General features: G+C 49.6%; 1 protein-coding gene across 8 annotated transcripts in view; it reads left to right on the top strand.

Annotated features, from left to right (window-relative positions):
- The window catches only part of ADGRB2 (adhesion G protein-coupled receptor B2), a 184,609-nt gene that overhangs the window by 80,016 nt on the left and 77,059 nt on the right, over window positions 1-27,534 (top strand). For 4 of the 8 annotated variants that reach the window (XM_066638038.1, XM_066638036.1, XM_066638037.1 and 1 more), the window contains exons 3-4: window positions 8,831-8,914; window positions 18,674-18,856. In XM_066638038.1, coding sequence (XP_066494135.1) covers window positions 8,831-8,914; window positions 18,674-18,856 — 267 coding nt within the window. The remainder of the gene's footprint in view (window positions 1-8,830; window positions 8,915-18,673; window positions 18,857-27,534) is intronic. The other 4 variants (XM_066638040.1, XM_066638041.1, XM_066638035.1 and 1 more) reach the window with 2 other exon arrangements.

The following is a 27,534-nucleotide window of genomic DNA, read 5'->3' as shown; positions in this document are numbered from 1 at the left end:
GTGAATGTGACACCACTAGTGGCCCAAATTGTGAAAATCTTGCTATTTTTGAATAATATCATCCATCATATTATATATCATTCAATGGGTAATTTAATACAGAATGCAATAAAACAAACCACATTGAAATATCTGTATTCTATCAAAAGTTACAGCCAATTAACCAGAAAAGGAAAACACAACTGCTTGATGTCACAAAAAGTGGGTTCCTTTAACTCAAAACTGACTCGTGCGGCTGATTGTTCTGAGAGCCAGTGAGGTGTTGTCATGACACAGCAGGAAACCAGTAAGATGTTCATATGGGTCAGCTCTCATTTCCATGTAGCAGAGCTCATATTAGAATTCTTATTCAGATGTGTGAGTGGTCATCAAGTTGGCCACTGGTTTTCTTCTGGGTGTCTGATTTGTTGGGTGACCTGTATATTAAAATAAATAAAATGAGCGGGGGTGACACCACCCCTAGAGAGTCCACTGCATTTAGGCTGTGCATATGATGTAATTTATTCTCTGTGGTCTGTTGTGGAAAGAGGTTCATCATGGGTGTGACACAACGAGCTTTCGCATCGGGTGATGCGAACCCCAGTGATGCTTCTGCACTCAGGAGTTTTTTTTTTGTTCCAGTGTGGCAGGAAAGGAGGGTAGAGGAAAGCGAAGAAACAATTGCCCCTCCCCTCCCCGGAGTGTCGCTGACTCTGCGTCTTTGTCAGTTTTGTCCACGTTCCTGTTAATTTCACGCAAAGTGCCCTTGATGGATCTCTTGTTATTTTTGGTGAGCTGAGCCATAAATTTGCAGCCTCTCACTGCAGCAATCTGTTAAGTGCATGTTAGGAGTGGCAGGAATGGGGGAGGGGGTGTCCGTGCTTGTCCCGCACATGTGCATGCCTGCAGAGTCGTGTGCCATAGGTTGAGAGAATGCTGTTGCATCCCCGGGGAGCCAGGGCTTCCACAAATTTTGAATGGCATTCCCTACATGACTTCTGTGGTTCTGTCTTACACCAGTTCTCTCTTGGAGTTGAGCCAAGAGAAAAAAGAGCAGTTCTCAGAACTGCGGAACCCTTGGGAGCTGCAGAGTTCTAGGTTCACAGCCGAGGCCTGGAGAATCTTAGAGATATCAATAACATTTGTTCTAGGCTTTATATCTCTCTGGTAGAATAGAAAGCAATCAAAACATGCACTTAAAAAGTGTATGTAAGTTAATGGACCAAATGGATCTAAGTGCTTTTTAATATAAAATTGCCTAGGAGTAAGGCTGTAGGAAAACAAACAAAATGTGTAGATTACCTTTGAAAATTAAATAGTTGCAAAGTCACTTGTTTGAGTGACCTTGAAATGATTTGGTAAGAATATTAGTTTTATTTATTTATTTATTTTGTTTATGAGGAAAAAACAAACAAACAAACAAAAAGTCCATTGCAATGTGTTGTTGTGTTTATTTGACAAAACTAGAGTAGATTACCCTGGAGCAAGGATGCTCTTGGGCACAGGGCCCAGTTGGTACAACTGACTGAAAGCCGGCCCTGACAGTTCTCCTGTTTTGCCAATCAAGAGGTTGCCCACCACACGAGCTTGGTCAAGATTTTAGGTACCTGGGAAGCTCTCAATGAACAGCTGCCTCCTCCAAGGTCCAGAATAGAAATGGGGTCTTCAATATCTTCAGTGACAGGCTACCTTCAGTGGGTTCCCCCTCCCTGCCAGGAAAGCAGAGAGGTTTAACAGGGCAGCCCTCTGGACTGAAATTCTGCTCTCTGCTTTCTTTCCCTCACAGTCCTCTTGGCCTGTTGCCAGCCCTGAGATGGCATGAGGTTCCTTCTCTCTGATTCCATCCTTTGGCATGTCTGCCTGCCCAGACTGTGTCCCTCTCTAGGATCTGAAAAGCTCAGGCAAGAGCAGCTAGAGTTGCAGCTGTTGTGCTTCTCAGAGCGCAATTCTGTGCTTCACTGATCAAAAGTAATTCCCATTGTCTTCAGTGGGGCTTCCTCTCAGGAAAGTGTGCATAGGATTGCAGTCCTCCAGGCCAGTTCTAACAGGGTTGCCAACCCTGAAACAGTTGCCGCTGTATCCCATGAGGCCAGGGAGGCAGCTGGAGGTCTCCTTGGTGTAACAGAACATCCATCCCCTTTCCTTATGTCAGACCCCGGCAGCACATATGGTCTACTTGAATCTGCACCAGTTTGATCGCTGGTGCTTTCAAGGAGACCCGTGTAGGGCGGTCAGACTTCACGTGAGGGTTAGGATGTGGGAGGGGCCTCTTCCACCATCCCCCCTGCTGCCCCAAAATGCCCCCTCCTCACCCCCTTCCATCATCCCCCTGATTTTCCATCGCCCGGCGGTTTACCTACCCAGGGAGTGGCACAGCCCCAATGTTAGTGGAGGCCTGCCGGCGCAGGCCTCTCTCCCAACGGCACTGTCCTCCACGCAGCTGAAATGTGCTGTACTGCACATTTGTGACCACACGCATGCCTGTCCTATCCTCAGAAGTGGCCATAGGATCAGGCTGTTGGTCTACTATTGCAATCTTCACCTCCATCACCCAAACACAACCCCCTTCGTGCATTGCAATGTTGACGATACGTCAAATCAGTCCAGCGTTGTGGAGAAGAGAGCCTGACCAGCGTATGTCTTTCACAGCACATTGTGTGCCTCAGAACCATTTCGGATGGAATCCTCGCTTGCCTGTAGGGTTTGGCTTCAGAGGCAGACATGCAACGGGCAAGCCGGCTCTGCACATCGGGGAGTTTCTGTCATTCTGTTTGGTGAAGGCTTCCACGGGACAAGAACTCTTGCCCGCTCCTTCACAGTTGGTTGCACTGCGCATCAAATCCAGAGAGGGGTGCCTCTTGCCTCCCCCAATTAAGTCTTACATATATGCAGGCTGTACTGTGTCACAAGCAGTTGATGTCGCCTCTGACCGCTCAGAGCAGCAGTTATTGATATGCATGAGCTCACACTCCCGGCCGGGAACCTCCATGCCCCTCATCTCCTCGGTGTTGCCCTGTACATAAATTAACTCTGCTGGATTGGTGGCCTCCAGAGAGAGAGACTTGCAAATAAAAGAAAATGACACAAGGGGCGGCAATGAGATGCGCTCCAAGCAGCACGTGCAAGGAATTAAGTCGCCAAAGGGCAGGCTCAGTGTGGCAGGAGCCAAACCATTTCACTGTGGACTGCAGTGGTTTTCAAACAGTGTTCTGGGGAGACCAGAGGTTCCTCATGGAGAGGATGGAACCTCATGGAGAGGATGGAACATGGAGAGGATTTTCTGGAGGAAAAATCCATTACGGGGTATGCGCAACCTCCTGATTTTAGAAATGGGCTATGTCAGAATGCCAGATGCAAGGGAGGGCACCAAGATGCAGGTCTCTTGCTATCTGGTGTACTTCCTGGGGATTTGGTGGGCCGCTGTGAGATACAGGAAGCTGGACTAGATGGGCCTATGGCCTGACCCAGTGGGGCTGTTCTTATGTTCATAAACTACAATTCCCAGGAAGCCTTGCAGGTTATCTGGTGTGCTCCCTGGGGCATTTGATGGGCCGCTGTGAGATACAGGAAGCTGGACTAGATGGGCCTATGGCCTGACCCAGTGGGGCTGTTCTTATGTTCATAAACTACAATTCCCAGGAAGCCTTGCAGGTTATCTGGTGTGCTCCCTGGGGCATTTGATGGGCCGCTGTGAGCTACAGGAAGCTGGACTAGATGGGCCTATGGCCTGACCCAGTGGGGCTGTTCTTATGTTCTTAAACTACAATTCCCAGGAGGCCTTGCAGGTCTTCTTGTTATCTGGTGTGCTCCCTGGGGCATTTGGTGGGCCGCTGTGAGATACAGGAAGCTGGACTAGATGGGCCTATGGCCTGATCCAGTGGGGCTGTTCTTATGTTCTTATATGTTCTTATGATGGGTCGGAATGGCCACATTTTCCCCTGAAAGTCATCCTGGCCAGAGGGACAAGAAGACTGGTCCCGTTCAGTTCCGTTTTCCACTCCAAATCCATTTTCACTTGGAGAAGTTGTCAGATGAATTCCAGAATCAGAGCGTGGGTCAGTTAGGTTGGAAAGATGCACAGTTTCTTGGGAGTAGGCCCCTTTGACCACATTGCGACTGACACCTGAGTAGACATGTGCTTTCTGTTCCTTCTGTTCATTTGCAGCTCCCCAACCCATCACTGAAATCTGTTGATTAGTTTATCCGGACATTTATACTGCACTTTTCTGTCTCTGGAGAGATCCCCTATTTAAAAACAGGAATAAAACAATTGTACAAACAGAAAACATGCATATAAACAAACCCAAATCAACCCAATTCACACCCAATCCTATCCAAAGCTGGTGCAGAAGAGCTGCCAAGGCTGCACTGTATTAAACGCTGGAACTGAGCAGACAGAAGATCTCCTCTGGGTAAGGGAACATTTGTTCCCTTACCCTGTGTCGAGCCCCAGCCTGCTCAGTGGGGCTACTTGGGTCTGTGCCAACCAAACTGTTGGCACAGAACTGAGAAGCCCCATGTAGGGCTTTCAGGCTTGGGACAGCGGTTGGGATACAGTGATGCCCTCCTCCCAGATCTTGACTCCCCCTCGCTGTCCTCCCCTAACCCAGAAACACCCGTTCCCAGCCTCTAGTCCACCCTCTCCCCATCCTTCTGCTGCCCGGCACAGCATTTACCTGCCCCTGTGGCTGTCAGGCAGAATGCAGCACCTACAGGATGAGGCTGGCCTTCCCACCAGCACTGCTTACTCCCCGGATGTCGAAAAGTGCTGTATGGTGCTTTTACAACACCCAGCACCGGCACTGTGGCTGTAGCACTGAGTCTCTCGGAGCATAGGACTGGGCTGTAAGCTGTGGCGTAGCTAGAGGGGGTGCAAAGTTTTGCAGGGAGCCTCACTGTGGCGTGCAAGCAACCTCACCCCCTCCCCTTCAGAGCCGTTGCGTGTGGTGGATGCAAAATGGAGACATTTGCCTCCCTGCATTTGGAGAGGGACTGCTTGCATGCCGCAGTGAGGCTCCCTGCAAAACTTAGTGCTTTGTACCCCCTCTAGCTACGCCACTGCTTACAGCCCTGTCCTGTACTCTAAGAGTGCCGGTTCTAATGCATCAGTTCCACTTTGGTAACAAGACCAGTGGTTCAGAACTGTGTCGAGTTTTGATCACCACATCTCAAAAAGAATATAATGGAACTGGGAAATGTGCAGAAGAGAGCGACCAAAATGATGACTGGGCTGGCGCACCTCCCTTATGAGGAAAGGCTACAGCGTTTGGGGCTCTTCAGTCTAGAAAAGAGGCACCTGAGGAGGGACATGATTGAGATGTACAAAATTATGCAGGGCATGGATAGAGTGGATAGAGGGATGTTCTTTTCCTTCTCACACAACACCGGAACCAGGGCACATCCACTAAAATTGAGTGTTGGGAGAGTTAGAACAGACAGAAGGAAATAAGTCTTTACCCAATGAGTAATTAATCCGAGGAACTCCTTGCCACAGGATGTGGTGTTGGCATCCCCTTTAAAAGGGGATTGGGCAATTTTATGGAGGAAAATTCCATCACAGGTTACAAGCCATGTGGGTATACCTATATCTCAGGTGTGGCCAACCTTTCGACTTTAGGACTCCTGGACCTTTAACAATTTTGTAGAGGAGGGAATTTTAGCAGGTGCAGCTTGGTATCTGTGAGATGACAAGGAGCGTGGGGGTGGGTATCTCAGAGTTTCAGTTGTGAGGATGGAATTGCTGGGGTGTCATCTCTCTTGCAGGCTAGAATGTACTGGATACTTAAAAACAAATGCAAATGCTGAGCCAGGTGGTGTGAGGATTCTGCAAAGAACCGCTAAACCAACTTGTAGTGCAGTTTGAGTGACTTGGCTGGGTTCCTCTTTCTTTTTGGATAATATATTCATGCCTCATGCTGAGAGTTTCTGCTTCTCCCTGCCCCCTTAACCCATCAAGGAGGTGCCAAACAAGGGAGGGCAGAGATGCTGCCTGAGTTTCAAGGTGCACAGGAGTTTCTCCTCTTGACATGCTTTCTGGTGAGGGGAAAGCTACCCCACTGGGAAGAATCATTATCCCAACTGTTTGGGTGACCTGCTGGTAAGCTGGGCTGGACTGCCAGGGGCATGTGTGGGATGGGTGCTCATGAGGTGGCCGCACCCAGACACAAGGAGCTGGGCACACCGTGGCAGGGGAGTTGGTGCAATCTAGTGTCAACCCTGTCTACAGTTCATAGCCTTTTGCGGAATTTAGGCTAGTAGTCCAGTGCTCCTCAACCATTTTTGTGCCACAACCCCTTTATGTAGTGGTGCTCTAGTCCAGTGGTCTTCAACCTCTTTCACTCCTGTAAGTTGCTGTGACTTCACAACTGAGGCTTCGCAACCCCACTGGAGTCGCAACCCCAAGGTTAGAACATAAGAACAGCCCCACTGGATCAGGCCATAAGTCCATCTAGTCCAGCTTCCTGTATCTCACTGCGGCCCACCAAATGCCCCAGGGAGCGCACCAGATAACAAGAGACCTGCATCCTGGTGCCCTCCCTTGCACCTGGCCTTCTGACATAGCCCATTTCTAAAATCAGGAGGTTGTACATGCACATCATGGCTTGTAACCCATAATGGATTTGATGGTTGAAGAACACCTGTCTAGTCTGGGCAGTCACAGAGAAAGGAGCTTTGCTGAAAGGTTCCCAGCTTTCAAGGGAACAGCTTCGTTTTGGCCCCTTGTGGCTAAGCCGCCGTTTCCAGCTTCTCCTCCTCCCCAAACCTGACTCCTCTCTCTGTGCAGCTCACACCGTTTCCCAGGGCTGATTGAGCAGCAGAGGACAAAGTACTCTTTCCGCCTTGTGCTGGGAGATTGCTTTTCCTCCACGCCCCTTTGGGTGCCGTTATTTTGGCAGAGAACGCTGCTTATAAACACTCCGATAAATAACACTTTGTCTCTCCTAATCCCACTATCAGTCAGTTTCACGGGACGGCACCGCGTTGGAGTGGGCGAAGAGTCCATCATTTGTTCCTACTCGTTTTCTTCAGCAGTTCCTGTTTTTATACGCCTCGATCATGTCCGCCGCCTACCTTGCTTTCATTCTCCCTATGCCAAGGATATGTGGGGGGCTGCTTGTGGGTGCTTATGCCTGGCATAAGAACACCCATGTGAGAACACTTTGCACTCGTCCTTCAGACCCCTCCTAAAAATTCACTTTTTCTCTAATGTTGTAGGCACAATGAATTAGACCTGGGATGAAGGTTGACCACATTTACAATGGCTTTACTGGGGGGGGGGGGGGCTGCCTGTCAAAACATTGGTTCCCAACTTAGGGGTTGGGACCCCCAAAGGGGTTGCAGGCCCTTTTTTGGGAGGGTCACAGAGAGTTCAGCGGACACACGCATACCCACCCATTTTCTGTCCATCCATTTTTGCAAATGGGGCTGTTTATGAGTACAATTTTAAAAATGTGATCTAATCAAAAAGTGTGATTTATTAACAACAATGACTTCACTTCCTGCTTAATGTCATCACTTCCAGACGTGCCAGCACAATGATGTCACTTCCTGTTTCCTGCTCAATGATATCACTTCCTAATTAATTACATCACTTCCGGGGGGGGGGTGTTTTTCCAGGCAGGTTGTCGTACCTACAAAGGGGCTCCCTTTCTGAAACCTCCTGCTCCACCTCACCCCGCTGGATATGGCTTACGAACTGCTCCCTACTTAAGAGGCTTTCTGGTGGAGCCTAAAGGCATGGTGTAATATCCATGGGGCGGGGGGGGGGTGGCTCTCTAGGGTTGGAGCATCAGTGGCATTATGTTGCCACTGGCTTGCCTTTCTGCACAGACCCTCTCTGAGCCTGCTGGAATGCCTTGCAGATACAATTGAATTGGGTGAGAGTTTTTACATTCATTGGCCCCTGTTCAGGCACAGAGACCCTCCCTGAGATCCCCCAAACCTTGTTGCCTCACTAGGTTCTCCCCCTAAATGTCCTTTCGGCCCTGATGCCTCAAAGGGCCCGCCTTTGTCCTTCAACAGGAGTTTCACCTGGCAGGCTTTGGATGTCCCCCACCCGCCTTCCCATAAGTGGCCCCAGCTGACTCTCCAGCTGTGCTGCTCACAGAGGCCTGGTGGAGCTGCTGCTGTGTCAGCCACATCCCTGCAGCCAGCCCCAGCCGACCAGGCATCCAGGCTGGGATAGGTGGTCACAGAGGGTGGGTACCCTGGCCACCTGTGGTTGTTTAGATCTGAGTTCTTTTAATACCGGATGTTGTGGGTTTTTTTCCACAGGTTGGATTTGTTATGGGTCTGACCCCTTTTTGATTGCTGCTGATTTTTTTTTTGTCTTTGTCTTCTAAATGTAATATTTTTAATGCTTATTAATCATTTAATTATTTTATTATTACTTCAATGCTTATTGTGATTTTATGTTGGAAGCCACTTTGAATGCCCTTTGGAAAGATAAAGCAGGGCAGAAATTTAGTAGATAAAGAAAATAAATACACACATTTTTGACTTTGTTACACCCACGGCGGGGAGAACAGGATTGGTCCATCCCTCAAATGCATGTTTGTGCCTGTTTGCCCTCCATTTCTTTTTCCTTTCTTCCTACTAAGGTCCCCCTTTTTTGATTGTATGTTCCTTGGGGCAGAGACCTGTTTTCTGAAATTACTCTGGAGAGTGACTTGCACATTGATGGCACCATGGAAACCAGTGTCATAAGTTGTAATTCTGGTAATAAGAGACAATGGTTTTTTATGGCACACTTAAGTCTGCAAAAACGGCATCCTCATGTAGAGACGCTCTTCTCCCAAATCCGTCACTCACATGGACCGCAGATGCCTGACTTTTGTCCTCCATCTTTCAGGGGATGTTGTGCAGGAGGATCAGAAGGTGAAAGTGCAGTGGCCGAGGTCTGCGGATGAACCGGGAGTGTACATGGCTCAGACAGGTAATGACCTCTGTGGGCAAGCAGTGGGGCGGTGCAGACAATCGTTGAGAGTACTCTGCAACCTAAGTTTTCCAAATTTAAAATATGTAAATAATGGAGAAGCAGTAACACTACACTGCACAACCAATGTGAAATGCAAAGGTTTCCAAAAGCAGTTCAAAACCACAATCCCTGCTGATTTGGTCAACGGTGCACAGCCTGATTCACATCAGGTTCCATTCCCTTTGAAGGACCAAGACCTTACTTTGGAAGTGCTCCTTGACCCGGGTGACACCCAGGTGAGATTGGCTACCTGGAGTACCTCTGAGCAGTTTGGGCTTGTTTGCTGGCAGTGATCCTATTTAGAGAAAGTGGACCTGTCTTCCGCCACAGGTCTGCTGGTGGTATTCAGTTTGGGCCATTGTCGTGAATGCTCTGTGTGGGGCAGAAGTGGCACTGCCCAAATGCTGGTAGGAATGCAGGAACATGGAAGTGCAATACCACTTCTGTAGCAGCTGTTCGCACTGTCCATTCATTTCTGGGTCCAGTCCAAAGTGACAGTCTCCTTCCGCGGCTTGAGACTGGCCTTCCTGAAGCCATATAAGCTCCACAAACCCTGCTCTCCAGCTTGCCAAGAATGCAGATCTAATCAGTAGGAACCCAGGACTGAGGCTGCAGCCCAGCTGTCAAACTCTCCCCCTCCCAGAGAGTTTCAACAAAACCCCACCTTGGTTCCTTTTCAGCCAAGTCATTGAGGCTGTTTTATACCATGCGACTTTTTAATTGAACTGGCTTTTTGCTGGTTTCATTGCAGTGAATTTTCTGTTGCTTCCTTGTGTCATTTTTGAGGTGGTGTTTCCACCATTCTCTCCATTGGTTTCCAGTTTGTTTCTTGGCTCAATTCAAAGTATTGATTATTGCCTTTTAAGCCCCTTAATGGTTTGACACCTGGTTATCTGGAGGCCCGTTTCTGCCTGCCTTCTTCAGTCAGCTGTGGGGCCCCTGCTTTGTGTCCCTGTGACCCTTGGTGGTTTTGGGCTTGTGTAAAAGGATCTTTTCAGTAGCAGCCCACAGGCTGTGGCACCCTCTGGCCCTAGTCCTCCTGTTTGATGTGCTTTCAGCTTTTGGGAAATATTGATTTTGATTTCACCAGGCATACCAGTTGGTTTGATTCTCCCTAACTGGTTTGTCATAGCTTGCCTACTTTTGATTCTGAGTATATTATTGTCATTTTACTGATGATTCTTTTCTTGCATTTTAAATTAGTTGTTAATATTATATTTTCATTGTTCCTAGTAAGGCAGGGTACAAATATATCTCTTTCTCACACACACACGCAGGTTTGTGGTCTCTTCGGGACTGTGACATGGTGATGATAGTGCATGTTTATATACGGCTTTTGAACAAAGAAAAAGGTTCTCAAAGAGGTTTGCACAGCAAAAAGAACTGATAAGAGGGTTCTCAGTCCCAAAAAAGATGAACTTCTAAGGTAGGAGTGTCAAACATAAGGCCCGCGGGCGTAATGCAAACCCCAGAAGCTCTTTATCTGGCCCTCAAGCTCTCCTAGAACCACCATCTCGCAGTGAGCGAGGTCACTTCTGAAAGGGCTGCTCTCAATATACTTGGTCTCTCCCATATCTTGAAAATATAATCAAGATTTGTGTATTTTCTCTTCTGTCATGTGCAGTTAATGAGCTCCTAAGTGAAAAAATGCCTATTTCCAGCCATTACTTGCTTTATGACATCACATCCAGCCCTTAGCAGACATGGTGAATGCCATTTGGTCCGCTGTATGAAATGAGTTTGACGCCCCTGATCTAAGGGCAGCATCAGGGACAGTCCCATGGACGAAGTTATGCTGGGATGAAGAGGGACTTTTGCTCTCCCCCTGCTAAATAGTAGGGAACCTCCACTTTCAGAGGACCTTGTTGGCTGTTTTGCAGGCAGTGTGCGTTGTGTCAAAAAAACTTTAGGGCTTCATGCCCAGGTGAATCATCCAAGGAATCTTGGGAGAAACCAACAGAACACATTTCCCTCGGCTCACTCAGTCAGAATTGGGTCAGGAATTCCGAGCGTCTTGGGGAATATGCAAAAAACTCAACAACAACTCACCAGTTTGGGGGGCAGTTCTCAGTATCCTCCAGTTGCTGCCTACACAGTATCACATTGCCTTGTGCGGTCATCATTGTTTTGTCCTCAGAACCATTTGCTGTGCTGAGAGAGTGAGGTCCTGCTCAAAGTGGGAGTTTTTGAAGGAACCAGGCAGCCACAGGCAAGCTGAAGGAAACTCCAGAACATTCAGAAGCTGAGCTTGTCTGAGCAATCCTTGGGCAACTCCACCATCCATTCAACAGATAACATTTTGTTCAATCTCTGTTAAGGGTCCCTTTGCCAACGGCTGTGAGCCCCACTTTTCCTCTCCAAAGTCCCGTTTTCATCAAATGCAAAATGCAGCATTTGCATCACTAGTTTTTTAAACTCTGTTTCCCCCGTTGTCACTAGTTTCTCCTACCTCTACTCATTACGTATGATGAGTAGAGGCATTTTTGTTGATGGAATATCAACATCCTTGAGACAACTCCTGGAGACCTGTTCCTAGTCCTGGTAGCCTCATGATTACTGGGCTGGGGCACCTTCCTTATGAGGAAAGGCTATGGCGTTTGGGCCCCTTCAGCCTAGAAAAGAGATGCCTGAGGGGGGACATGATTGAGACACAAAAAATTATGCAGGGGATGGACAGAGTGGATAGGGAGATGCTCTTTACACTCACATAACACCAGAACCAGGGGACATCCACTCAAATTGAGTGTTGGGAGAGTTGGGACAGACAAAAGAAAATATTTCTTTACTCAGCGTGTGGTTGGTCTGTGGAACTCCTTGCCACAGGATGTGGTGATGGCATCTGGCCTGGATGCCTTTAAAAGGGGATTGGAGAAGTTTCTGGAGGAGAAATCCTTTACGGGTTACAAGCCATGATGTGCATGTGCAGCCTCCTGATTTTAGAAATGGGCTATGTCAGATGCAAGAGAGGGCACCAGGATGAGGTCTCTTACTGTCTTGTGTGCTCCCTGGGGCATTTGGTGGGCCGCTGTGAGATACAGGAAGCTGGACTAGATGGGCCTATGGCCTGATCCAGCAGGGCTGTTCTTATGTTCTTAACTACAATTCCCAGGAAGCCTTGCAGGTCTCTTGTTATCTGGTGTGCTCCCTGGGGCATTTGGTGGGCCGCTGTGAGATACAGGAAGCTGGACTAGACGGGCCTATGGCCTGAGCCAGTGGGGCTGTTCTTATGTTCTTAACTACAATTCCCAGGAAGCCTTGCAGGTCTCTTGTTACCTGGTGTGTTCCCTGGGGCATTTGGTGGGCCGCTGTGTGATCCAGGAAGCTGGGCTAGATGGGCCTATGGCCTGATCCAGTGGGGCTCTTCTTATGTTCTTAACTACAATTCCCAGGAGGCCTTGCAGGTCTCTTGTTATCTGGTGTGCTCCCTGGGGCATTTGGTGGGCTGCTGTGAGATACAGGAAGGTGGACTAGATGGGCCTATGGCCTGAGCCAGTGGGGCTCTTCTTATGTTCTTAACTACAATTCCCAGGAAGCCTTGCAGGTCTCTTGTTATCAGGTGTGCTCCCTGGGGCATTTGTTGGGCTGCTGTGAGATACAGGAAGCTGGACTAGATGGGCCTATGGCCTGATCCAGTGGGCCTGTTCTTATGTTCTTAACTACAATTCCCAGGAAGCCCTGCAGGTCTCTTGTTATCTGGTGTGCTCCCTGGGGCATTTGGTGGGCCGCTGTGAGATACAGGAAGCTGGACTAGATGGGCCTATGGCCTGATCCAGTGGGGCTCTTCTTATGTTCTTAAACTACAATTCCCAGGAGGCCTTGCAGGTCTCTTGTTATCAGGCATGCTCCCTGGGGCATTTGGTGGGTCGCTGTGAGATACAGGAAGCTGGACTAGATGGGCCTCTGGCCTGATCCAGTGGGGCTGTTCTGATGTTCTTATGTTTTTTTAGAATGAGGATTGCGGCCTGTTTATGTCGTCCCATAGAATGCAATGGGGGCCGGTGGAAATGGAGCCAATTCTATCTGCATAATTCTATCTAAATTTGTATACGGTCTGGACAGCCAGGACTCGGTCGAGGACACCACTGAGGGAGAAGCAACTAGGATAGAGACGAAGAGCCTTGCTTAGGAGTGCAGAGAGGAGCCCAGGCAGCCTCAGGCATGGCCAGGAGAGGGGGTTAAACTGCCCAGCTTCCTCCTCCTGCCTTCTGCTCCCAGGTATCAGAGGCAGCAACCCTCAGAAAGCAGGCGCCTCCCCTTTACTGAACTCCTCATTGGATGTTGGGGGATCTTTATATACAGGCACTGCTGGTCTCCCCCCTACCCCTTCCCGCCCTTGCCGCTGTGTGTTGCTCTCTTCACAGGCCCTGATCCTGAAGGGAGCCGCCGTTCCCTTCCTGGTTGTCCTGAGGCTGCGGCTGCGTGGTCGAATCACTGGCCCATTAGCTGGTGGGAGCGGGGTCATCTGCGACCCAGGTGTCCTGCAGCGAGCCTGGGGGGTGGTTGTTGAGTCAGGCACCGATCACGTTTGCCAGCTGGGCTCATCCCAGCAGATCCGGCGGCAACTGTGTTGCTGTTCCAGGAGGGACACTGGGCTTGGGCTGCCCAGAAACAGTCTGGCCATGTCAAAGACCACCAAATGTCAGGGGCTCTGCCAGATGGCTTGTGAGAGCCAGAGGTGAGGACCGCCCCCGACCTGCAAGGATGTGACAAAAGAAACTTGCTTCTTTCTAAATATATGAATCTAAGAAGAAGAATGCCCCTGGGGGCTGGGGATAAGAATAGGCCCTCGGTTTGGCTGCACTTGTCATAAGAGGCGACTAAACAGCCACCGGGTAGATGGGACTCATCAGCCTGGGAAGGCAGCTCATCTGAGAGAAGGAAAACTCTGACCCCAAACCTCCACTGCCTTGTGGCTACATCCAGTTACGGAAAAGGCTTCAGGAGTCAACCTCAAGGCAAAATCCCTGAGGCAGTTCATGGCTGAACACAGTCACGTTCTGGCAACTCCTGCGATGCCGCTGGAACTAACCGTATTGGCCTCTGCCTTTCCATTGGACCATTCCAGCGACGTGGAGAGGGGGGATTTGCTGCATGGGAAACAGTCTATCCTCCTTATCTACTTTACCCAGGCTTTGCACACTGGAGAGGACACTGTTCCAGAACCGCCATTCAGAGCGCGATACCATAGTCTTCCGAGACTGAAGGATGCCAACAACTGAATCTAAGAAGATGACTTTCCTAAACTGGCAAGTTTGGGTATAAATTCGACACTTTGGGGGTATAAGAGTGCACCAGATGTTTTAGGACTTATATCTCGGTCAAGCAAGGGCATCCACTTCTCCTCTTGCTCCCCTAATCACATACATTTCAATTAAGTTGCCTCCTCCAATGACTAGGGAACCAGCATTTCATCTTCTGTCCGCGCCACTGCTCTGAGAACCATCTTTTGCATGGTGACAATGAATCGGAGACAGTGCCTGCTTCCCCTCCTCCCTCCTCCTCCCCTCCCTCCTTGGTGCAACTGAATTTAATTTGCTCCATTTATGCATTGTCTTAGTGCTTTCCTCAGAGACCTATAAAGAAAACAAATGTATTAATTGTTTAGCTTTCATGTATTTATTTAGCAAATGCGTCTGGGTAATGGGAGCGCCATTCACTCTCCTTCTCCACCACCCTCCTCTCCTGTGATTTATGGTCTCTGGGCCACTGCGCCCTTGAGTGTGGAGATGAATGGCACAGAGATCCAGGAGCATTTAGAAGAATCCGCTAGGCTGGCTATGCGCATGTGGCTCCTGGTGGGTTTCGCCATGCAGTGTGGTGCAGTGGCTAGAGTGTGGTAGATGGTTTGGGCATAAGAGGCTCAGGCCCCAAATTCAGATCCCAGTTCGGCTGTGATGCTCACAAAGGGGCCATGAGCAAGTCACTGTCACCGCGCCTCATTTCTCCCATCTGTAAAATGCAAATAGCTTTGCTCTCTCACACCGAGCTGTGCTTAAGGATGTTAAAACAGCAACCAGGAATAACTTGAAGATGCCAGCCAGGTTTTATGAGCTTGGTAATAGAATAGAAAGCAGTTCTTTGCTGTTAGATGTGGGTTGCCCAGGCTTGTCTTTATTAAAGAGACAGGATCAGGAGCTGACAACATCTTCAGCTCTCACACCTATCTTCTTTGGGTTTGGATCACTTTTGTACACGATGCCAAGTAAGGTGGTGGGAACTCTGGACTGTTCCTTCTCAGAATCCAGTTGGGGAATTGTATTTTGGGACCTTTCCCTGTGCCACAAATATCCTATTTGTAGAAGGCTAGCAGATTAGGAAGACTCCTCAGCTAAGCCACATACACACACCCTGTGTGCTCATTGACTATAACCATTGAGGAATGCTGTGGATCTTTTTGCGCATGGGTAATCATTCTAAAGTATGACCCCACAACTGCAGCCTCAACAGGCCAGATTTCTGCCACCTCACTCTGTATCATGTGTAACTGGTGGTATGATCCCAACTGGCCTTGTGCTGGTGGGACGAGCTTGCTCACTGTTTCAAGTACGCTATAAGGCGCATTGGATGATTGTGGCACTGGTGCTAAAGCCTGAGCCAGGGACTGCCAGCACCAGTTGAGGGCCTGCACCTGCTGGAGCAGGTAGACTGTCTGCAGGCAGGTGGAGGAGTGGGGGAGGGTGGAATGGAGGCAGGGAGGGGATGTAACAGGGCAGGATGAGGGTAGCAAGATCAGGCCCAGAAGGGGGCAGCTCTTTAGATGCCCTCAAAATGCAAGTTTCACCAGCTGTGCCTTGGGCCAGTTATTTCCCAAAGAAGCCACCCCTGTTGGTGTTCTTCTTTGCTGCAGGCAGCCGTTAGGAGCAGAAGGGACTCCTCATCTTCAGACTCATTTGCCCTCTTATTTGAAGGTCAGCCCTCTGCAGCACCGGCTTCTCCCGCGGAAGCCCCTTTCAGCTAATATTTGCTTTCTCACTCACTTGCTCTTCAGAAAATGAAACTCCCCCTTTTCTTCCTCCTCCATCTGTTCCTCTGTAATATAAATGGATGTCCTCTACCGCAGGCCCGTCCAATAACTTTCCGATAGATCATCAAGTCTAATAAAGAGCCAGATTGTTGTAAATATCAGTGTCTTACCTATGGAAGGCAAAAGGAAGGAGTGAAGGGCTGTGAACTGCCTTCTGTTGTCTGAGCTGAGTGTGCGTTTGATCTCAGAGGTCGGATTGGAGGGGCAGCAGAAATTGAAATCCGTGGGCCGTGTCTTAGGACTCTTTGCATTGCAGTAAAAGACGGGTCCCCTTGTTTCCTCTGTGGGCCACTACTGTATGTCTTCGCTCAAGGACCCTCGCTTGGGAAGCATAGACCTGGGGGCCCTTGGGGGCATATTTTGCAAGCTGTTTTTCAAGGAGTGGGTGTCCTTTAAAATGTAATTGAAAATATGTAATCAACCAGCAGAAGACTGTTGGGAGGGGGGAGAGAGGATAATTATACACACAGATAGAGGGGATGGATGGACAGAGGGATGGAGAGAGCGAGAGAGAAAAATCTTCCTAGTCTTATAAAACTTTTCTGACCCTGCTTGAAAGTCTTTGTGTGTTGGACCTCTACATTTGCACTGAGCTTCATCTGCAGAAGAATTTGGCAGCGGACTTGGAAGTTACCAACACCCTCTGAGAAATTTAGGGTGCAATCCTAACTGCAAGTCCCTTGCACCGGCCCAGGAGAGTCACACACATGCCGTAAAGCATGTTTGCGCCTCCTCGGGAGTTGGCTGGGCTGGCGCAGGGACGCATTCTGCTGCCTCTGACTCAGGCAGGGAGGGTTGGCTGAGCTTGGCTGACGCAGGGGGTCTGGGGAGGGTGAGGAGGAGGCGGGGAGGAGGTGGGAGAGATACGTTTTGGGGTGGGGGAGTGCGGGTGGAGGGTGGTTCCAGGGGGCAGGTGGCCAGGGAGTAGGAGGCAGGGCTGTTATGCTGGATCCCGACCCCATTCCCTGAATAGCACGGAAGAGCTTGAAGCTGCTCCGTTCTTCTCAGACTTGTGCCACCTCCTCAGGTGGTGCAAGTCCGAGGAGACCCATTGGGGCCGTGGTGGCTTACCTGGGGGTAAGGAAGTTTCCCCTTGCCTCTGGCTGACCCACTTCTAGCCCCGATCTTGTGCTGCGTACAGTGCAGGCCTCCTGGCCTGCCTGTTCCAGCGCAAGATAGGGTTGCGCTGTTAGCCGTTTGTTTCGCTTTGCCTTCCTTCAAAATCCTTCAGCTGTTTTGCTTGAAGAGGAGCTTCCAAAGCCAGACTGAATTGGGCTTGGGGTCAACACTCCAGTGGAGAGCCATCTTTGTTGCATCAAGTGAAGTGGTTTTGGAGGGATGTTGCTCTCAGCCTTGGGAGCTGTCCACCGGAGCAGTGCTGAACCCCTGTTTGCTTTCATAACAGGATTGGCTTCTGCTCCAAAGAATAAAAGCAATACACTCCAATTTCATTAGGCAAATGCCATTTAAAATGGCAGTCACCCTCACCACGGTCTGCTCAGAGTCATGTGTGGGGTGGCTGTGATACATGACATGGTCAGACTGGCTCAAGAAACTTGTGGGTGGTTATGTCAGTAGTTGAGCTTGTGATCTCTCTCTCTCTATGTGTGTGCAAGTTGCGAGAGTAAGGGGCAGTAGCATTTTTTTCTGCCCCAGGAATGGTGACAGTAATTTGGGAAGGGGAGAAACCACTTTAGATTGTTCTGGGCTGAGAGCGGGTTGGGTTTTGCAGGGGTTGGGCTGATGGCGCATGGAGACTCCCTGTGCCATCCCTCTTTGATATTTCATCATGCTTGAAAATAAGCAACTCCTCACTATATCATGAGTCCAGTGGAGTCTGATCTGGCAGAAGCTTCTTCTGAACACTGCCTCCAAGTGATGGCACACAAAGGCTGTCAAAAGACACCATGAAAAAGGACCGTAGATAGACTGATGTGAGGTATGCCTCTGAGCGCCAGGGTTCAGTGAGTCTTTGCCTTTGGGATTCCCATCTGTGCACATGAGTCATGGTACTGATTCACACATCCATGTATGTGATTTGTCATCATTGATTTACGCAATGCTTGATGGTCGACACTTAGAGCTGATTTTGCCCACTCTGCCTGCAGGATGCAGTGATTCTGGTATGTATCACTTGAGGTTGCAGGCTGGGGGGGGCGGGGGGAGTTGCAAGCAAAGTTCTCCAGGTGGAGAAGAATTGTGAAGATGCTGAGATCTCCTCTGAAGTGGGCTTTTCCAAATCCACTGACATTTGAATGTCGTGAAATTTGCTAGCATGGCTTTGATTGGACATTACCTTTTTTATGATTTCAGCTTTAATTATTGCTTTATGTTTGCTTATATCTATGGTTATGCCTTATGATTGTGAACATTTTGTTTGTCTTATTGTGTTGAAATCCTTGATGTAAGCCACCTTGTGGAAGTCATTAATCTAAAACGCAGGGTATAAATCTCTGGCAAAAAAACAAAGCGTATAGCCAAAGCCTCCCTCACCATTCTACAAAGCTGGCACATTCAATTCATGGCACTCTCTTACTCCCTGTAATAAAATGCACAATCAAAACCACAAGTGGTGAGCAGGTGCGCAGCAAGAAAAAAAAGGCACTTTCAAGTTGTCAACCTGTCTTGGAGTTGGCTAAATTTTTTTTTTTCTCTCTGGTTTTTGTCTGCTTGTGTGTCTCTTTCTCCCACAGGAGACCCTGCGGCAGAAGAATGGTCCCAGTGGAGTGTGTGCTCACTAACCTGTGGGCAGGGTACCCAGGTGCGGACTCGCTCCTGTGTCTCATCGCCTTATGGGACACTGTGTAGTGGGTTGTTGCGGGAGACCCGGATATGCAATAATACCGCCGCCTGCCCAGGTAGATGGGGAGAACAGGGTGGGTTGATGATTTTCCTTCCTTCCTTCCTTCCTTCCTTCCTTCCTTCCTTCCTTCCTTCCTTCCTTCCTTCCTTCCATTGTGTATTTGGTACTCCCAGCCTCTGCTCAGCAATTTCACAATGACTTGCATTCTGAATGTTCCAGTGTTAAACACTTCTGTGCTCTTGGAAGCTGGGGTGGTCAGCCACGATTTTGGGTTGACTTCTAGTTGAGGGTTAGCTTTCTCTGAACCAGTTCTTAGTTGTCCCTGTCCAAACCAGTGCAGTCACCTATGGAAGCACCTCTCTGGAAACTGGTTCAGTTCTCGTCCATCAGATGGAGCAAGATCGTCACTCTGATGCATTGCGCACGGAGTGTCAGCCATAACCCGTAATATGATGAGGGATGCATGAAATTAAAAAGAGGGGGGGGGGAAAGGGAAGATGATTAATAATAAATGTGCAGCATCATTTTTAATGTGCACGATTCTATGAGCGCATCTTGAGCTCTTGAAGCATATTGAACCCTGAACTTCTGGAGCAGCAGACCGTTCTGCCTGCCTGCCTGCCAGCGGCACGGTCATTTCAGAGGATAGAATGCAGCATGTGTATTCAAAGGGGGAAAGATCTATCCAGATGCTTGTTTTATGTGCGCTACATCTATGCTGGCTTTTATGCGCATTGTATCAGTGACTGCAATTACACCACCACATCAGGCTCCCTTTAGTTGTGCCTGAATTTTGAGGGCCAAATGACACATGATGGAGAAGAACTGTGATTGGACCTTCAGTCCCAGTGCACATACTCAAAGCAAAAAAAACAGGCGCAGGGAATTGGCTTGAAGCATGACAAAAGAACAGAGGAAGAGCTCTGCTAGGTGAGGTCAAAGGCCATCTAGTCCAACACACTAGCATATGGGGGGGGTCAGCGGGAGCAAATGACCCCCAGGCAGCACACCTATGGGGTGATGCCACCATCCACACACACACACACACACACACACACACCCCACAGTCACTCAGAGTGGTTGCTCAGAGCCTGGCAGCTCTGAGCAACCGCAGCCACTTGGAGCATGCAGGAAGTAATTGCGGTGACATCATCACAACACCACAATTACTTCCAGGTTGGGGGTGGCATTTCAAGGTTTGGCCTAGGGGCATTACAAGCCGCAGGAATGCCCTTGGTCCAGAATCCCCTTTCCCAGTTGCCTCTGCTCCTGTACCCTGATCATTTTCCTTGCCTTCTTTTACACCTTTTCCAGCTCTCCAATCTCACAACAGTCTAAATGCGACCGCATCAGAGATTTGTACCAGAGCATTACAATATTAACAGTTTTTTCCCCATGATGCAACAGTGTGGCAGCGGGGGGGGGGGTGTTTAATACTTTCCTCCCCGTGCCGTTTCCCCCAGTCGAAATAGCTCTCCTCCCGCCCACCCCACTTCTGAGTCAAAATGAATAAATTATTCAGTTTGGTTGCTTTTAAATCTAATGACTACACCCACACAACCAACCCTATGCAAAACATGTAGTTTAATCAGTCACCTGAATGTATTTTACAACTGCATTCCATTTTGGGCTCAACGAAGTTTTGCAAAGAATGTTCCGGTTCTTTGGGAGCAAAAAAAGAATCAAGATTTGGCTTTTTATTGCGATTTGATTTGAATCCTGTTCTTGCAGCTTTCTAAAGGGGGGAGGGCTTGCTTCTCCATCAGGGAGCAATGTTCTTGGTCTTTCTGGGCACCATAAGTGTTTCTCTTGCCTCCTTGGGCTCCAGATAACTTTCTAAAAGAGTATAATTGGCTGGATGCAATATCAGCAACCCCCCTTCGGCCATATACTGTAGAGGTGTCTCTTCCGCTCTGCCCTGCACAGCACAAGTGCTGCCTTCTGTTCATGAGGAGGCCACTGTCTCTTCTCCCTCAACCCCTCTTGCCCCTGCATGCCTGTTTGTGGCTGTGCTGACTGCTGAGCCCCTCTCAGCCTGAGTACACTGGCACAATGTTTGTGGATAGTGAGAACAGAGTCGCGGAGAAGGAAAGGTAGGTGGCAATTCTACCCCTTGCAGATAAGCTCACTGATGTACTGTTGACAATATAGTGGAACAAAGCAATACCTAATACCATTTAAACAACTTAGAGCCCAATCCTGAGCTTGCACCACCTACACTCCACTGGCAGTGAGTGTCGCAAACGTACCACAAAGCACGTTCGTTGCCCCCAGCACCAGTCCAGCGTTGGTGCTAACTAGCGTCGATGGATCATCGGTGTTCCGCCGCTCAGCAGTTATGTTATGACTGCCGGGTGTTGGAGAGGTGAGTGGAGATGTGGGGAGGAGGTGTTCTGGGACAGGGAGAGGCAAGAGAGGGTGGAGAGGAGGTGTACCTGGGGAGAGAGCGGGGCAGGAGGGAGGCGGGACCAGCGGAGCTGAGCTCCACCGCATCCAGAGCCTCTGTGTCAGGCTGCAGGCCTGACATGGAGGGTCTCAAGTCTACGGCAGCCCAAGGGTCCCCTCTCTTGGGGTGCCACCAGCACTGCCCAGTTAGTGCCCAGGATGCTGCGGCAGCCATTTTCTGTGCCACGGCAGTCCTAGGATTGGGCTGTTACATAGTCATCTGGGCAGCATAGGATTGGGCTGTTACACAGGAAAGGATAGGCCCAACCCAAAATCACTACTTTGTGAGCTAACTTTAGGGTATCACAAAAGTCTTCCTCAGGCATCCGCAGAAAAGAAGGTTTGAAGAAAAGCAAATATGTCATTGATAAGGGAGGTTTCAAAAGGCTCATCTACGGTACATCTACGATCAAGTTACTAGCAGATTGAGAGCCCACTCCAATCTGGGATGTCCACCAGTTGTACATGGGTTTTGCTGACCTAAGCGTCATCCTACCAGAGGAAGTAACATTTCACCAATAGGCCGGCACTTCAGCGGGTGAGTGTAGACTGGCCAGCAGTGCAAACTCTGGTCAACGTGCCTGCTCATTGACAGCAAGGACCCTGTCCAGGGCTGGCCTTAGGGCAATTTGGCCAAATTGGCCTCCTGCCTGGAGGGGCCCTTAACCAGGGCAATGAACAGAGCAACTCAGCCGGCACATCGCTCTGTAGCTGACGCTCCAGCATGGAATCTTCCATGCCGAGGTGCTGCAGGGATAGAGCAGCAAGTGGAGCATCGCCACTGGACAGCCCTCCCTCCACCTCTGCCTGGGTCTGATTGACTTGAAATAGCCCCAGAAACAGTTGGTGATGCTGCTGCTGCTGGGAGCCTCGCCACTGCGTCTTATGCTGGTGAGCAGGGGACCCCTGCAGTGGTGGGATCCCCAAAAGCAGTTTTGCACTGGGCCCTGCAGCTCCTGAAGCTGGCCCTGATCCTATCCGTTGAAGCCAGCAAGGCGGCGGCAGGGTCAGGGGTGAATGGAATGCTATCGGGGCCTTTGGTGCGGGAGGTCAGGGATTGGCTGCCTTGGCTCTGCTGATATCCTCCATTTTGTTTTGGCCTCATCACGCTCCTTGCCTGTATGTGGCCTTGTGCCAGTTAAAGAGATGGCATCGGTCCCGGTAGACCCATAGTAAATGAAACCTTTACTTACCTCTCTGCCCCCGCATGCTCTCCGGCAGCCTGCGGGAGGCAACAGAGCCCGCGCCAGCATCCCTTCTCGCTGTGGGCAGCCCTGAGCAGGGACTGGGCCAGAGGAAGTGAATTTGCACAAGTGCAACAACCTTCTTGCCTCAGCCATTTTAGGGAGGGAACTGCAAGTGTTGTCATTGGCAATTCTGGCATTTGGATGGGTGGCTTACCCACGGTGGTGGGGTGGCTCTTGTCTGCCTATCTTTCTTTGAAGCTATGAACACAAGTCACTGTTGTCAATGGCCGCAGTGCTTCATGCGCTGCTTGCTTCCCCAGTGTCTTTGCCTGCCATTTTGTTTCCCAGGGACCCACACTAACAGTGTCAAGGAGATACTTTAAAAGAAAAAGCTGCTATTCCTCTGAAACTTGAGACTCTTTTTTGACACTTGTGTGGGTGCCCCTCCTAAAAATGACAAACCGCTCCCACCCCCCAATTCTGTTGCTTGCAATGCAGCAATGAAAATGATGGTTATGGCCGGATCCCAAAGGATCTCCTCTATGGAGAACTCGTGCAGGGAAAGCGCCCTACAGGTAGACCACAGCTGCGATACAAGGACATCTGCAAGAGGGATCTGAAGGCCTTAGGAGTGGACCTCAACAGGTGGGAAACCCTGGCCTCTGAGCGGCCCGCTTGGAGGCAGGCTGTGCAGCATGGCCTTTCCCAGTTTGAAGAGACACTTGGCCAACAGACCGAGGCAAAGAGGCAAAGAAGGAAGGCCCATAGCCAGGGAGACAGACCAGGGACAGACTGCACTTGCTCCCAGTGTGGAAGGGATTGTCACTCCCGAATCGGCCTTTTCAGCCACACTAGACGCTGTGCCAGAACCACCTTTCGGAGCGCAATACCAGAGTCTTTCAAGACTGAAGGTTGCCAATATACAAAGGTCTGAACCATTGATGGTCAAGCATTGATGCTCATTCAACATGGCATTTCCTACAAGTGGGCAAAACCCATGTCTTGATTTTGGCCAGTATTTATGTTTCGTCCTTTCCGTCCGTCCCCCCACACGCACAGTGTCATTTGCATGTTTGGGACCCTGGTTACTCAAAGTGGATGTGCCATGTTAGCAAATCAGATTCAAATTATTGTTGCCTGTGCCATGTGTAGTTTTGTGTGTGTGTGTGTGTGTTAATACATCATTGCACATTCAAGCGTACAGGCGGCAGCACAAATCTGAATGCTTGATGCACATTCCATGCGCGGCTGGCATGCAAATGCCCCATTCATAAGCCCCAACCACTCTATGAATTAATGCAGATGTGAGTAGCCACTGAGGCTTGCATGTGCGCTCGAGTTAATTGCACATCATGTCCCTCCTCGTTCCCAAGCGCAAGTTGCAGTACAAATGGCTGCAGCTCTGAATAATTGTTGCCTGTTGCATGCGTAGTTGGCTTAATTGCACGACGATGTAGCCTGCCACAGACGTGGGGAAAGCTTCATTTTCAGGTCCATTTCTTGTTGTGATGCTCCACCCAATTATACTGAAACCAGATTTAATTTTGCTATTTTTTAAAAAGCTTAACTGTTCCCATGAATCTTCCCACATTATCACTGAAATGTGAAACACTTAAGGAATTGCAGTTCCTTATTAAATCTTATTAAACCAAACTTTTAAAAATGAAGATTTTCAATCAGCTCTCAGCAAAGGCTTTGATCAGGCCTCGGCTGTTTTCGTAATGCATCGCAGCTGATTTTGTTTGGTTTGTAAGGTAGTTGTCTCTCTGTCTACGCCTCCCTTCCTTTGGGCTGGACAGATACCAGTGAGATTGCTGAACATGTTGCCTTAGAAAGTTCCCATGCTCCAAATGTGCTTTGGCCAGATGCATTTTTCTCAGATATACGAATGTGGAGGAAGGAAAGAGGGGGAGCCATTGCGTGTTGATTTTCAGTTGTGTGATTTCATTGTTCTGTCGAAACAAAGGAGCACCAACTGTTTTGGTGGACTGTGAGAAAAGGTCCCATTTCCTTTCTGGGTCAGGGCACTGTTCCAGTTAGCTCTGCATTCTGTCATCCTCCATTGGCCAACTAGATGCCTCAGGGAATATTTCAGCCAGGGCCTGTTGGAGATGATCCATCTCCCGCTAATCCCCAGCATCTGGTCATCGGAGGGTTTTTTGCGCCGCACCAAAATGGCTAATAGTTGCTGATAAACCCGTACTCCATGTATACAGCTAGCTAAATATTTGATGCTGCCTTATGCTCAGATCATCAGTCAGTCTAGCTCAGTACTGTCTATTCCACAGGTCTTCAACAGGTGGGGATGGCTGTACCACCACAGCCATTTTAAGAACATAAGAACAGCCCCACTGGATCAGGCCATAGGCCCATCTAGTCCAGCTTCCTGTATCTCACAGCGGCCCACCAAATGCCCCAGGGAGCGCACCAGAAAACAAGAGACCTGCAAGGCCTTCTGGGAATTGTAGTTAAGAACATAAGAACAGCCCCACTGGATCAGGCCATAGGCCCATCTAGTCCAGCTTCCTGTATCTCACAGCGGCCCACCAAATGCCCCAGGGAGCGCACCAGATAACAAGAGACCTGCAAGGCCTTCTGGGAATTGTAGTTAAGAACATAAGAACAGCCCCACTGGATCAGGCCACAGGCCCATCTAGTCCAGCTTCCTGTATCTCACAGCGGCCCACCAAATGCCCCAGGGAGCACACCAGACAACAAGAGACCTGCAAGGCTTCCTGGGAATTGTAGTTAAGAACATAAGAACAGCCCCACTGGATCAGGCCACAGGCCCATCTAGTCCAGCTTCCTGTATCTCACAGCGGCCCACCAAATGCCCCAGGGAGCGCACCAGATAACAAGAGACCTGCAAGGCCTTCTGGGAATTGTAGTTAAGAACATAAGAACAGCCCCACTGGATCAGGCCACAGGCCCATCTAGTCCAGCTTCCTGTATCTCACAGCGGCCCACCAAATGCCCCAGGGAGCACACAAGACCACAAGAGACCTGCATCCTGGTGCCCTCCCCTGCATCTGGCATTCTGGCATTTTGTTTTGTGACTTGATAGTGTGAACCGCAGCCAGGGCTAAGAGTCCTCATTGAGGTCAAATCCTGCTGGAGACCTGGGCTTTGGAGGAATTGCCCTCCATCTGCTGCCACTCACCATCTTGAATTTTCAATTAGGCAGCGCATCTGTGGCCCATGGTAATATCACCAGCAATGACAGGCACAGTGTTAACTCTGACTTAGTGTTTAGTGCTCTGGAGACACACGCACTGTGTGTGAGTGGGACGTGTTCTCAAAGCCCGCCTCACTTAGAAACAATTAATTTACTGAGAAAAATTAATAGCACAACTGGAAGCTATGACATCAAATTTCAAAACAATAATGTTGCCTGTTCTTAAAACTGGAGAATAATTAAGCTCCAAGGGAGAGGGAGGAGTTGGCTGAAGCGACTGCCTCCTCAAATACTCATGTGTACACACACATCCCTGCACATCAGCGCATACAGGTTGGATCTTGGTATTGCTGAGGGATCCGTTCCCAGACCCCCACAGATACCAAACCTGCAGATACTGATATGTGGGGACACAGAGGACCTCCAACCACAAGTGGAAGTGCCTTCTAGTCATGTTTGGAGGTGTTCTGATGTGCGGGGAAACCTCTGAGAGACACTTCTAGTTCCTCAGCAAACCAGAAGTGCCTCTCAGAGGTCTCTGGGAGGCCTTCTGAGGAGGTCATGCGCAGTCTCTGAGAGGCACTTCTGGTTTGCCCAGAAACCGGAAATGCGTCTCAGAGGTTTTCTGCAGCATGGATTCCCCACATCTCAGAACACCTCTGGACGCAAGCAGGAGGCTCCTTAGGTCACGTGAGGAGGTTGACTGTGGGCCCTTCAGACATGGATACAGAACCCATGGATGAGGAGGAGGGTGCACTGTATTCTTGCACTCTGGATCCCCTTGGACATATGCCAGCCATTTTGCTTTGAATGCCCTCCCTGCTTCCTGGATCCCCAGCCACGCATGCACATCTCTTGCTGTCTGCGGCAGTAGCTCAGAGGCAGCCTGGCCTTCATGCTTCCAGAAAGCGCCCTTTGCCACTGGAATGTGCATTCTGGCCGCGAATGCGAAGGCTGGCCCCTTCTTTGACATGCCCCATCACTACTCCAAAATAACCAGGAATGCAGCAAAGCTCCTGCTTGGGAAAGGGAACTGTGTCTCAGTTGAGAGCAGCATCCCAAATACTTCTAGCTCTTTCCTGAACTTCAGATGATGAGCTCACTCTGACCTGGGGCTAGCACTCCATCACACTCCAGCTTGTTCAATTATCCAGTCGTAAAAAGGTTGAGGTGATGCAAACCTCATTACAGTCACCACTTGGCTGTCTTTGACAGAATGACTTGCTGCTTGAAAGGGCCATGATAGCTGTAAATCCTCAGAGGGCAGAGCGTTTGGTTTCACTAGGACAACCTTATTCACTAGGACAGACCTTATCTTCCCAAATATAGAGAGGGCTGGGCCTTCCTGTTAACACAGCCCATGCTTCCTATGAGATGGTGCAAGACCCAATGTTTGGATCAGGGTATCCAGCAACCCATCTGCGGTTTACAGTACGAAATTCAATATGGTGGGTTGCCACGCAACTACACCACCATGCCTCTGAGATGCTCATAGAGGCCCCTGGCCAAGAGCCCCTAATGCTCCTGGTGCTGCCACTGTGGTCACCACCTGAAGCAACTGCCTCAGTTTGCCTTATCAGGCATGTGCTTATCTGGTGTGCTCCCTGGGGCATTTGGTGGGCCGCTGTGAGATACAGGAAGCTGGACTAGATGGGCCTAAGGCCTGATCCAGTGGGGCTGTTCTTATGTTCTTAACTACAATTCCCAGGAGGCCTTGCAGGTCTCTTGTTATCTGGTGTGCTCCCTGGGGCATTTGGTGGGCCACTGTGAGATCCAGGAAGCTGGACTAGATGGGCCTTTGGCCTGATCCAGTGGGGCTGTTCTTATGTTCTTAACTACAATTCCCAGGAGGCCTTGCAGGTCTCTTGTTATCTGGTGTGCTCCCTGGGGCATTTGGTGGGCCACTGTGAGATACAGGAAGCTGGACTAGATGGGCCTATGGCC

This window comes from Tiliqua scincoides, chromosome 10 (genome assembly GCF_035046505.1).
Source record: "Tiliqua scincoides isolate rTilSci1 chromosome 10, rTilSci1.hap2, whole genome shotgun sequence".
Lineage (NCBI taxonomy): Eukaryota > Metazoa > Chordata > Lepidosauria > Squamata > Scincidae > Tiliqua > Tiliqua scincoides.
Note: the sequence above shows the minus strand (reverse complement) of the source record. Positions and strands in the feature narration are given on the sequence as shown.